Raw genomic sequence first — 13,611 nt, forward strand, 5'->3', positions numbered from 1 at the left:
ACTTAACGGTTCATAACTTTCTAATAATTACACAAATTTTTTTCTTTATTGTAAATATTACATCAAATTATTAGAAATTACGAGAGAATATATTACACTTTTTTCTTTTATTGTTATTTCACAGTTTTTATTCGATCTTATATTTTTATGATAATTGTTAAAGAAAATATATTGCAATTTCTATTATATAATTTTTAGTGAGTTAATTTTTTCACTCATTTAATTTTCTATAGATCATAATTTATATTTTATAGAATAAAATATGAATTGTGGAAACAAATAGTTTTTAAAATTAGCCTATTCTTTTTAATTTCATTTTAGTATAAATTATATTTCTAATAATTATATAACAGTCATTTTAATTCAGTATGTTATAGTATGACGTATGATCCCAAATTCTTATTATATTTCTAGTAATTACACTGTTAGAAATATAATGAGAATTTGGGAAAATTTAAGCGAGGTCAAGAAGTCAATTAAAGTAAGGAAAATTATATTATAGAAAGTCGAGGAAAAAACAAACATTAAATCGAACTCCTGATGTCAGGATTTCTTCTGGTGTGGAAGTCCATATGGGATTCTTTCCTCATCATCAGCGTGCACTCGATCTAACCCATGACAGATGTGTCAAAAGACCCTGGTTTATGTTCTGCGGGCTCTAATAATGTAAAAATTATCAAATCTGTAATGAGATAGTGATTAATAGGTGCACATTATTTAGGTACAATTTTAAATAATTTTGCAATTATATAAAATGAAAATTTATAAATCGTTATTTTTTTTGTGAAAGAATTTTAAACATTTAGCTTGTTTAGTTCCTTTCCTTGAAGTAATTGGTTTTAGTTTATCCGGAATGTTATCAGTATCGTGTTTAAATCAAAAATGGCCATTAATTCCAAGTAAAGTTTAGATAAACAGCCAAAGTTCTTTTCTGTCTTATTATACTGAAATTTATTTTTGTTTTACACTTGTACAAAGTATTGCAATTAACGTCAAATCTCATCAATTGCAAACAATTGATCAACTGTTAAGCTTACTGTTATCCTGTAAAATAATCTGTAATTTTGCAAAATTTATTTTAATCTGAGGGTTTTTGATGTTTAAATGGAAAATACGCATTACATTTTGTATGCAAATAGTAATTGATTCGATGAAATTGAAGCAATCGTCGAACCGTTTGAATGATTCGGGATTCGTTTGGGGAAAGTAAATCGATCACTTTTTGAGTTCCCTTATAGATCAATCTTTCTGATTGGATGATAATCGCAGACAGAATCGAGTGTGCCATTGTTATTTTATCTATTGCTTCGAAGGTTTAATCGAGTTTTTATGATACTTTCAAAATTTATACATTTCAAATTTCGTTGTAGTCAGCGTATATTTAAGTAATAACTGTATAAATATGAATTTATTTTCTAAATTTGTTTATATTTACTTCTGTTTGCTACAATATTCAGGTGTTACAACGTGAAAAAACCCAGAAAACACCACATGGCCAGCCTATTGGCGAGACGCGAACCCACAGCCATGTATCAGTGTTCGGTGGTTTTATCCACTCGAACACGCTGTTTGTTTTAGTTTGACTTTTGCTTATTAATAAAATTTCATCAACGATATGCTTTTTATTATTGGCAAAATTTGAACAGGAAATAATTTGATTTACATTAAATGTTCGTACTTAAGGAAATGTTATAGAATAGCCCTAATTAATTACTACTCTCTTGCTGGATTAAAGACAGATGACACGTTCACTCATTCGAAAATTCAAAATTTGATTAATTAATTAAATAAATGGATTATAGTCACAATAGACTAATATTGGTAAAATAATATTTAAAAAACTAGAAGCATTAATTATACGATCAAAACATTTTAGACCCAGGCAAAAGACTCGGACGACATCGGAGTGGGACACTATTTTGGCACGTAGATAAATTAACGAGACGAACCCGTATTCTAAAGCACTTATTTACGGTGCATTTTTATTACGATATTATTCGTCGTAACCCGTATTCCAGTAAAATATCATTCGAAGTTTTACTCTCAAACATTTCGTTTTCGAAAATAATAATAAAAAATTGAAGTTTTGTATTTTAAATCGAAGACGGCGCCACGCGATTCATTCGAATTTCAAAAACGTTCCGTTGCAACCGCGGCTCCAAAAGTCGTTCGAGTCAACGGCCGGAAGGAAGTTCAAGTGTATTTGTGTAATTAGAAATGAAGGAGTTCATTTCATGAATTTGTATATTGCCAGTTTGTTGAATTTGTCGGCAGATCCCTACGACAATCCAAAGTAATTATTTATAGTGACTTTTAATTAGGGTAATATTTATTCCAAGCAAATTTCCAGCCAAAAATCATCAAAAGAAAATAGAAAGAGCATTCCCTGTAAATACTTGTTCCTAAAAATCGCATGTTAAATTGATGCCACTTTACGAATTAGGTTAATTAATACATATAAATGCATATTCCTTAGTGAAAAAAATTAATTTGGATTCCTTTCTCTTTCAGATTTTGACTGAAGACGAAATTTTGCCATTAAAATATCGAAAGTGAAATTTGTATAATTATTACTCTTATAATTTTGAAATATTTAATTGAAGTTACAAAATAATTGTTCGACATTTTTATTCTCGTATCTTGTTTCACACATAACGTTGTTATTTGCAGATTCACCGTCGACCAAAAGAGGACATTTCTGTGTAATAACTGACGAACTGTTTTAAAAAAGTGGAAGGACGTGTGTAATACTTTCTTTTATGGAAGTAAAATTGAAAACAGCCATAAGAAATGACACGAGAATATGTTGACGAAGAAAGTACATTTCATGCAAATGAAGAGGAAAAGAAAATCGAATGAAGATGTTTTAAAACTATTTTTGAACTATTTTATTTTGCAAAATTGCATATAAATTGTTTTGAGAAAAAATTGTAAATTACATTAATTTGTGATAGTGATTATGCGTGTCGAAAATATTTGTCAATGTTGGTCTAAGTAATTAGTATATATGATCTAATGGTGTGATTGGAGTAGTCTTCCTCATAAGTTTTTGTAACGAAAATGTAAAGGTTACAACTACTCCAATCACACCATTAGATCATATATACTAATTACTTAGACCAACATTGACAAATATTTTCGACACGCATAATCACTATCACAAATTAATGTAATTTACAATTTTTTCTCAAAACAATTTATATGCAATTTTGCAAAATAAAATAGTTCAAAAATAGTTTTAAAACATCTTCATTCGATTTTCTTTTCCTCTTCATTTGCATGAAATGTACTTTCTTCGTCAACATATTCTCGTGTCATTTCTTATGGCTGTTTTCAATTTTACTTCCATAAAAGAAAGTATTACACACGTCCTTCCACTTTTTTAAAACAGTTCGTCAGTTATTACACAGAAATGTCCTCTTTTGGTCGACGGTGAATCTGCAAATAACAACGTTATGTGTGAAACAAGATACGAGAATAAAAATGTCGAACAATTATTTTGTAACTTCAATTAAATATTTCAAAATTATAAGAGTAATAATTATACAAATTTCACTTTCGATATTTTAATGGCAAAATTTCGTCTTCAGTCAAAATCTGAAAGAGAAAGGAATCCAAATTAATTTTTTTCACTAAGGAATATGCATTTATATGTATTAATTAACCTAATTCGTAAAGTGGCATCAATTTAACATGCGATTTTTAGGAACAAGTATTTACAGGGAATGCTCTTTCTATTTTCTTTTGATGATTTTTGGCTGGAAATTTGCTTGGAATAAATATTACCCTAATTAAAAGTCACTATAAATAATTACTTTGGATTGTCGTAGGGATCTGCCGACAAATTCAACAAACTGGCAATATACAAATTCATGAAATGAACTCCTTCATTTCTAATTACACAAATACACTTGAACTTCCTTCCGGCCGTTGACTCGAACGACTTTTGGAGCCGCGGTTGCAACGGAACGTTTTTGAAATTCGAATGAATCGCGTGGCGCCGTCTTCGATTTAAAATACAAAACTTCAATTTTTTATTATTATTTTCGAAAACGAAATGTTTGAGAGTAAAACTTCGAATGATATTTTACTGGAATACGGGTTACGACGAATAATATCGTAATAAAAATGCACCGTAAATAAGTGCTTTAGAATACGGGTTCGTCTCGTTAATTTATCTACGTGCCAAAATAGTGTCCCACTCCGATGTCGTCCGAGTCTTTTGCCTGGGTCTAAAATGTTTTGATCGTATAATTAATGCTTCTAGTTTTTTAAATATTATTTTACCAATATTAGTCTATTGTGACTATAATCCATTTATTTAATTAATTAATCAAATTTTGAATTTTCGAATGAGTGAACGTGTCATCTGTCTTTAATCCAGCAAGAGAGTAGTAATTAATTAGGGCTATTCTATAACATTTCCTTAAGTACGAACATTTAATGTAAATCAAATTATTTCCTGTTCAAATTTTGCCAATAATAAAAAGCATATCGTTGATGAAATTTTATTAATAAGCAAAAGTCAAACTAAAACAAACAGCGTGTTCGAGTGGATAAAACCACCGAACACTGATACATGGCTGTGGGTTCGCGTCTCGCCAATAGGCTGGCCATGTGGTGTTTTCTGGGTTTTTTCACGTTGTAACACCTGAATATTGTAGCAAACAGAAGTAAATATAAACAAATTTAGAAAATAAATTCATATTTATACAGTTATTACTTAAATATACGCTGACTACAACGAAATTTGAAATGTATAAATTTTGAAAGTATCATAAAAACTCGATTAAACCTTCGAAGCAATAGATAAAATAACAATGGCACACTCGATTCTGTCTGCGATTATCATCCAATCAGAAAGATTGATCTATAAGGGAACTCAAAAAGTGATCGATTTACTTTCCCCAAACGAATCCCGAATCATTCAAACGGTTCGACGATTGCTTCAATTTCATCGAATCAATTACTATTTGCATACAAAATGTAATGCGTATTTTCCATTTAAACATCAAAAACCCTCAGATTAAAATAAATTTTGCAAAATTACAGATTATTTTACAGGATAACAGTAAGCTTAACAGTTGATCAATTGTTTGCAATTGATGAGATTTGACGTTAATTGCAATACTTTGTACAAGTGTAAAACAAAAATAAATTTCAGTATAATAAGACAGAAAAGAACTTTGGCTGTTTATCTAAACTTTACTTGGAATTAATGGCCATTTTTGATTTAAACACGATACTGATAACATTCCGGATAAACTAAAACCAATTACTTCAAGGAAAGGAACTAAACAAGCTAAATGTTTAAAATTCTTTCACAAAAAAAATAACGATTTATAAATTTTCATTTTATATAATTGCAAAATTATTTAAAATTGTACCTAAATAATGTGCACCTATTAATCACTATCTCATTACAGATTTGATAATTTTTACATTATTAGAGCCCGCAGAACATAAACCAGGGTCTTTTGACACATCTGTCATGGGTTAGATCGAGTGCACGCTGATGATGAGGAAAGAATCCCATATGGACTTCCACACCAGAAGAAATCCTGACATCAGGAGTTCGATTTAATGTTTGTTTTTTCCTCGACTTTCTATAATATAATTTTCCTTACTTTAATTGACTTCTTGACCTCGCTTAAATTTTCCCAAATTCTCATTATATTTCTAACAGTGTAATTACTAGAAATATAATAAGAATTTGGGATCATACGTCATACTATAACATACTGAATTAAAATGACTGTTATATAATTATTAGAAATATAATTTATACTAAAATGAAATTAAAAAGAATAGGCTAATTTTAAAAACTATTTGTTTCCACAATTCATATTTTATTCTATAAAATATAAATTATGATCTATAGAAAATTAAATGAGTGAAAAAATTAACTCACTAAAAATTATATAATAGAAATTGCAATATATTTTCTTTAACAATTATCATAAAAATATAAGATCGAATAAAAACTGTGAAATAACAATAAAAGAAAAAAGTGTAATATATTCTCTCGTAATTTCTAATAATTTGATGTAATATTTACAATAAAGAAAAAAATTTGTGTAATTATTAGAAAGTTATGAACCGTTAAGTTATCAATAAATTACAGTATAAAATAAAAATTAATTGCAAAGGAAGTAAAATCAACAAAACTGTAGCGATTGTATCTATTGGCTCCCACCCAAAATAAACGAACTGGTGGTTGTTTATAAGGTCTTGATACGAAGATATCTTTCAGTTCGGTGGAAAAACAACGGCTGTAACTTGGTCTTTGGTGCATTTTTCTCGAGTTTTACGAAATGTCCCCTTTAACAATTTTTTTACTTATTGTAATATGCAAGATTAGTTTTACAACGGGATTTATCGTAAAAGCCTATTTTAGCCCTTCAAATTCTTCGTATTTTCCTCGAATTAAAGTGGAGAATCCTTTTCCTTCGCTTTGGCAATTCACCATGTGTTCTTGGTTGAAACCTTACTCATTCAATAACAGAGAGTTGTCAATTATATCATACGCCACTTCTAGTAATAACGACGAAATATTTATCCATCTCAAGCGAAGTGATTCAGGCTATATAGTGCTTTCCCACGTCGGTGGTCCTTACGCAGACTTGAAATGTCCTTTACCTTGGGAACCGGGACAATGGCATCATTTCTGCGCAACTTGGTCCGCTTCCATGAAAAGTGTCCATGTTTATCAAAACGGACAAAAATGTGAGCTTATTAAAACCTACTGGGATTTTACAAACAAAGAGGTACCCTCGGGTGGCACACTGGTCATCGGTCAAGATCAAGACGCTCTAGATTCTGAGTATGATGAGAGTCAATCGTGGCACGGAGATATAGCCGATGTTCATATTTGGGACGAAGAACTGAGCCTGGAGCAAATTCAAGATGCTGGAAGCTGCGAAGGAAGTATGATAGAAGGAAATGTCTTCGCTTGGATGAAGACTCCAATGACTATTAAAGATAATGTTGTTTTGTCGGATACTAATCTTTGTTATCATTAAACGTGTACTCATTATCATCTTTACTAAAAGAAGTAATATCGATGTTGAGATTAATTTTAACTTTTGAATTTTCATACAAACTGCGAAAATTATATCATCAGTTTTCGTTTATACGCTATCATCAAAAGTCGACTTGTATTTTAGGTATATAAGATACAAAGATGGTATGAATAGAGCTCTCTGTCTGTTAGTGTTAAGTACTCATTTATTACAATACATATTAACCTTGCTCGTATCATTATTAAGCTATTTTATCTAATATTAACGTTTTTAAGATACATTTTTATGCGTTTATATATTTTGCATATATACGTGCGTTTGTTAAATTTAAATAAATAATTAAATTTTAAATTGTTTTATATTTCGAAATATGTGTTTATCATAAATATTGTAGAATAAATAAAATCTTTTTTCAGTAAATAAAATGAATTTGTATGAAATAAAAAAGTTTATGTTTTACTTTAAGGTTTATAATTCAACGCGATTGACAAAGTGCCCCTAAAGTTGAGGAGCTTGGGGTAAAAGTCGATATTATTGGAAAGTCCGATAGTGAGGGACGGGACCCAACATATGCGGTACAGGCTGCCCATGAAAATTCCTGGGTTTGTTAGCCCGGACTAGATTTCGGGTCCCCTAGAGAATTGGGCTGACCCCATCGCTTTGAATATTCGGCTGTCCCTGAGAGACTCTAAGAAGACCTTTTATCATATCCATCACGGGTACGGCCAAGCTCAAAATTCCTTAGAATCACGATCCGAAGCCGAACCCGAGTCTTCCAGAGCAGTAGGTTGGTGCTTTATACGGCGAAATAGGTCGCAATCCATAGTTTGATCTGCTATTGATCTACTTGTTTCTACTTAGACCTACTAGATAAAGATGAAAACTGAAACAATAATACTTTCTATTTCAATCTTTAAAAAATTATGAATTTTATTTCAATTTTCTAATACAAAACTTGAATTTCCTTAACCCGAATTTTTCTCTGAGTGGATGGTTTTTATAGTCCCTGACACCGATTTATGTTACTTTCGACTTTCCCAACTCAAATTTTAATATTTATTCTATTCAAAGTGATCCAAACGATCGGATTTACACAAAATTTTCAGACAATTAGTTGTATCTACTGTCAAACACCCATTATTTTATTTTATTTTATTATGTTACCTCCTAAGCCATGGAGGCCTTGTCTTTTGTACACACGCAACTGTTTTAATTTGTTTTGTTTGATTTTATTATGTTACCTCCTAAGCCATTGAGGGCTTTGTCTGTTTTCCCCAAAGGGGCTGTTCATACGCATTTTGTGTGTTGAGCACCAAGGCAAGTTAGCCGTTATGGGGCTCCTAATGCCTCAAGTTGTAGAGGCAGTCATTCTGTACACAACTATATTGTATTCATTTGTAATTTGTTTTCATTGATGTTATACAATTGGCTCTCGGGTGATGTTATACAATTGGCTCTCGGATGTTATACAATTGGCTCTCGGGCTCACTGTAGTCTCATATTTCACACTTTCCTGTCATTCTTTTCTTTTCTTCATCCTTCTAACTTCTATAACTCTTCATATATATATATATTTTTTTTTTCCAAGGCTATACCTATTGGTGGAGGCCTTCTAATCCTTTGGTAAATGTAAATGTAAATGTCAAACACTCATTGTTTGTTTTTATACTGTATCACTACATATTTTGTCTTGTAATTGTATTTTTACTTGTTCAACAAATGCGATGCAGATGCCCAGTGATCCCACATTTTCCTTCAATCTTTTCCGGTTTTCTTTCTTTCCCTACTTACTATCACATCCTCTTCTAATTTAAATTTCATCACTTCTAATTTCTTAGAAGTAAAGTCTGTGCACATACAGCAACCTCTCTACTCTTTTAATGTAATGTCAAACACCCATTTGCAGTCCAAAGCGAGAAGTCCTTTGTAAGTTAGCCGACTTTTCAGAGGGGAGTCAATTTATCCGGCGTCAGGATAAGCCTAAGGGATGTTCGTATGTGGGTTGTGGCGGAGAAGACGAATAATGACAAGTGTCATACAAAAGTTAAAAGCCGTTTATTTTGTCGAATTTATGCTTACATCGATATTAGACAATTCCCAAATCTCTGTGTTCCTTCGAAGTGGCGAGAGTTTCAGTTTATCGGTCGTGGACGAGAAGGGTTCGTTCGACGGATGCAGATGATCGGCGAAGATGCGGCAGCGTCCTATGTGGCCGATAGCACCACAGCACAACTTAATGAGCACGACTTTGGGCTTAATCCAGAGGAAGACAGTCCTTCGACTTTGAATCACCGATTTTTATAGTTTTTCTCCCGCTATCCGTATTTATGATTGGCCCCACGTAACATTCCTCGCTTCCCGATTGGTCTCTCCTTTGTTTCCAGGTGAAAACTGAGACCTGATCGGGTCACGAGAAAGGTCGATTCGAGGCGTCTATTCGACACCTTTTCGTTGACTATGCCCGGAGATTTTTGATAGAACCATAAGCCGTGCACTCATAATTTAGCCCGTTGAGTGTGATTTCTGTGGTATTGAAACTTTAACGATCATGGACAGAAAAACGCGATGTTTTTCTATCCATCAAATCTTTCCCCTCTTCCGAAAATTTTTCCTACATCGACTGTTTATGAACGCTTGAGTTAGAGTTCTACCTGTTTATAAGCGCTTGTGTCAGTTCTACCGACATTCCATCTGATCCGTTACGTTATTCGTTTTCGCGTCGCGTTTGTTTGACAGTTACAATTTTTTCTCTCCTCTCCCTTACATAACTAACATCACTTTTCATCCGACTCGACAATAGCGTTTTCGTTCCTAATTAATTCGAAATTAAATTTTTGTTTCGACCCTTTCCGGAACCTCACACCTTTTACTTTATTTCAGAAAGATGTGTCTGTAAAACGGTTCTATTCCATTAGTTACATTTAACATTTCTGTGAAATGCGTTACACGGGCTGATTAAAACAAATAAACAAACAAAAATCCTTCATATAATGCAAGACAAGTAAAAATACAAATGTATTCAGAATCGGCATGCTTTACTCTATTGTTCTCTAACTCGAAGTTTTATCCCACACCTTGGAGCTTCGAGTTAGAGGAGTTTTACTGTATTTTTGCTCTTTTACTATACTGTATTCGTAACATTAATCATCAAATACTTCAGAGAATTTGCTTCCATATCCTTGCAATTATACTGTTTGGCAAATTTCCATATTCTGATATAATACGGACTTTTATACAATTAATAAGAAATGTACGGCATACATTTACTAATTTATTTATAAGAAATTGATCGGCAACTTAACAATAACTGAAATTAAAACTGCCAGTTATTTAAATTCATATTTTACAACAATTGAAAATAATGTAATATAATACACCTTACATATTTTAAATGAATAATTATGTTGCTTCATAATACTTTTATTATAAAACTAGCAGATAGACCTGGCGTTGCTCGGGCAAACGTAACGATAGCGAAGATTAAGATTATTACGTTATAGTCAACCTTTCCACAGAATGCAAGAATTGGGTTCCCCTGTTTCCAGACTAATTAGAGAATTTTTAGGTGGGTTTAAAAATATTTTGATTTCCCGCAAAAACGAAAAAAAACTGCATCTGCGTCTTGCACGTCGCTTTCTCTTAACAGTTCCATTGTTACGTAACACTTCCATTGTTGATGGAAGTGTTAGGGTGCGACTATGCAGACGCGAATTTAGTAGCGAGCGAGAGGTTGCGAGCGATATAGTTCTCGCAAAGGAGAACCATGCACAAGCGAGAAGCGAGAAATCTCGCTGGCGAGAGCAAATTTCTGGTTCTCGCACATATCTGACAGGTTTTGATATTTCTCGCGTCTTTCCAGTTCTCGCTGAACGGTGCGCATGCGCCTTCGTAAAGGAGTACAAAATGGCTTCTTCCAGTGAGCAAGACGGCGGACCAGCCATAAAAGAAAAATTGATAAATAACGTTTATTTACACCCAGAAATATGGGATAAACGACTTCCTGATTACAGGAATCGAAACGTTTTATATGCAAAGTGGAATCAGATAGCTGAAGACACTCAATTAGACGGTAAGTTTCTGTTTAGTAGCGTATATAAGTATGTAAGTTCTGGTATAAAATAAGCTTATTTTATACCAGAAACACTTGACATAAAAAATAGAGAATAAAGATTCCGTAGCGTGTATAATCTGTTTAATGTATGCTCAGAATTTTTATTACTTCGTTATATCGCGTCGTCGGATATACCGTGCTTTTCTTTGTCTCAGGACACGTGCAATATGACTAAAAGCTCTTGTAATTAATGTCGAAATATAAAACTGATTATTTATGAGTTAAATTATACAGTAGTTGTTAATAAATTAGTTTTTATATTTGCAGTAACCAGATGCAAGAAGTTATGGAAAAATCTCTGTGATCAGTTCCGGGCTATCCACAACAGCTTGCCAAGGAGTGGAAGTGGCTTAGAAGCCAAAAAGCCTAAATGGATCTTTTATTCACAGTTACAGTTTTTAGCTGATGTGGTAGAAGCTAGAGAGTAAGAATCTTTACATTAATATTTTAAAATAATGATAAATAAATTTTATTTATTTATAGAATGGTCGATAAATCTGCTCCAGAATCAATTAAGAAATTTAGGCCAGTTTTGTTGTCATACACAAACAGACGGCTATATTTAGGAGCCAAGCTGGACCCACAGGCCGTTACTGCGGCTGGCTGCGCTCGTTTCCCTGATCAGCAGTTCGGTCGAAGGAACACGGCGAACGACATTTCCTAGCAGCTGATCCAAACTTATCATGGTAGTAACAATATCCCTGACGATTGAGGCTTCTTCCTCGAGGGCGTGAACTAATGCGATACCTCGAATTCGGGTCATGTCGGTTTCTCTCTCTACTACGATAACGGGGACGAGCAGTACGCGATACATTAAGTTCTGCAACCTTCGTTGTGAGTTCTAAAATCTGCATTTCGAGATTTTTGATTACCGGATTGTCGGCTTCTAAGTTGATGCTGGCCAGTTGGGTTGGTTCTGTAAGTTCAGCAACCTTGTCAGCAAGGATGGCTAGCTTGTCTAGTTCATCACCGCTAACAGCCAGAACTGTCTGAATATTTTTGGGGAGACGTTGGAGCCACAAGTTTCTAAGAAATTCTTCGGTAATCTTGCCCGCTGAAAGCTCCCTCATTTTACGGAGTAAAACGCTGGGTTTCTGATCCCCTAACGCCAGATCTTCAAGCAGAATTTTAGCCTCTTTAGCAGCGGAGTTCTGAAAAATTTCGAGGAGTCGATCTTTGAGTTTAGTAAACGGAGCTTCGGCTGGACGGTCAAATACTAAGTCACTGACGTTAGATAGAATCTCCGCGTCCAGGGAATTGATTAAATAGTTGTATTTAGTGTTCTCGCTTGTAATCCGATTAATGGCAAAAGCTGCGTCTAGCTGCACAAAAAATAATTTGATATTGGTTTTAGTGAAGATAGGCATTTTTGCCTGTACATGTCCGATTTCCAACTCGTTCTGTTCCGCCATTTCGGGCGCCTAACTATGCGGGTACAAGGAAAGCGGGATAGTCTTTGATTAGGCTTAGCCCGAGTCACGCACTCTTAGTCGTCTTATTGAATTTACGATTCAGAAACTGATCATACCTGCATGTCCTGTTAAAAATGTTCCTTCAAAGACACAGAGTTGTTCACTATCCAATTCAGTCGAAAGTCCAGGTAGTTCGTTAATCGCATCACGTTCGGGTCACCACTTTGTCATTTGATCCTACTGATCTTTAGAACTAAGCAGACAAACACGAACAGTAACAAAAAAACTTTATTAAAAGGTGAGAACTGTCACCGTCATCCTCGGCCAACATCCAGGCAAAAACCCGCGAACTTTCGCGCCTCTTTTTCTTACAAGTTGCCAGCCAACTTCTCGTTGGCAAGTGTTGCCAGGCAGTATTCGGGATCTCTGGCGCTGGCGGCCACACTTTTATTATAAAACTAGCAGATAGGCCCGGCGTTGCTCGGGCAAAAGTAACGATAGCGAAGATTAAGATTATTACGTTATAGTCAACCTTTTCACAGAATGCAAGAATTGGATTTCCCTGTTTTCAGACTAATTAGAAAATTTTTAGGTGGGTTTAAAAATATTTCGATTTCCCGCAAAAACGAAAAAAACTGCATCTGCGTCTTGCACGTCGCTTTCTCTTAACACTTCCATTGTTGATCTCCATCAACAATGGAACTTAATCCTGTCCCTCTCCCCCGTGGGGAGGAATTTCGAAAAATTCCTTCTTAGTGTGCGTTCTCGTGACGTACCCTAACTATGTACTGTACCAAATTTCAACTTTTAACTCCTAACCGTTTGTGCTCTTAACATTTCCATTGTTACGTAACACTTCCATTGTTGACACTTCATTGTTTCTTAACACTTCCATTGTTAATGGAAGTGTTAAGACTTAATCCTGTCCCTCTCCCCCGTGGGGAGGAATTTCGAAAAATCCCTTCTCAGCGTGTGCGTTCTCGTGACGTACCCTAACTGTGTATCAAATTTCAACTTTCAACACCTAACCGTTTGGGCTCTGCACTGATTATTATTATTATGTTGA

At 33.8% G+C, this 13,611-nt stretch overlaps 2 protein-coding genes across 2 annotated transcripts; one reads left to right on the plus strand and one right to left on the minus strand.

Moving 5' to 3' along the window:
• The first annotated feature begins 6,467 nt into the window (after nt 1-6,467).
• On the plus strand, nt 6,468-7,022 carry LOC136985878 (C-reactive protein 1.4-like). Its single transcript, XM_067283252.1, has one exon. The coding sequence runs from the start codon at nt 6,468-6,470 to the stop codon at nt 7,020-7,022; it is 555 nt and encodes a 184-aa protein (XP_067139353.1).
• A 4,701-nt stretch (nt 7,023-11,723) lies between these two features.
• On the minus strand, nt 11,724-12,545 carry LOC136985879 (uncharacterized). The gene has a single exon (XM_067283253.1). The coding sequence runs from the start codon at nt 12,543-12,545 to the stop codon at nt 11,724-11,726; it is 822 nt and encodes a 273-aa protein (XP_067139354.1).
• Nucleotides 12,546-13,611: the final 1,066 nt, after the last annotated feature.

This window comes from Centruroides vittatus, unplaced genomic scaffold (genome assembly GCF_030686945.1).
Source record: "Centruroides vittatus isolate TY-2023 unplaced genomic scaffold, ASM3068694v2 contig_980, whole genome shotgun sequence".
NCBI lineage: Eukaryota > Metazoa > Arthropoda > Arachnida > Scorpiones > Buthidae > Centruroides > Centruroides vittatus.

Excerpts from the sequence above, each read along its gene's own strand:
- LOC136985879 (XM_067283253.1), bottom strand. The coding sequence starts at position 12,545 with ATGGCGGAACAGAACGAGTTGGAAATCGGACATGTACAGGCAAAAATG.
- LOC136985878 (XM_067283252.1), top strand. The coding sequence starts at position 6,468 with ATGTGTTCTTGGTTGAAACCTTACTCATTCAATAACAGAGAGTTGTCA.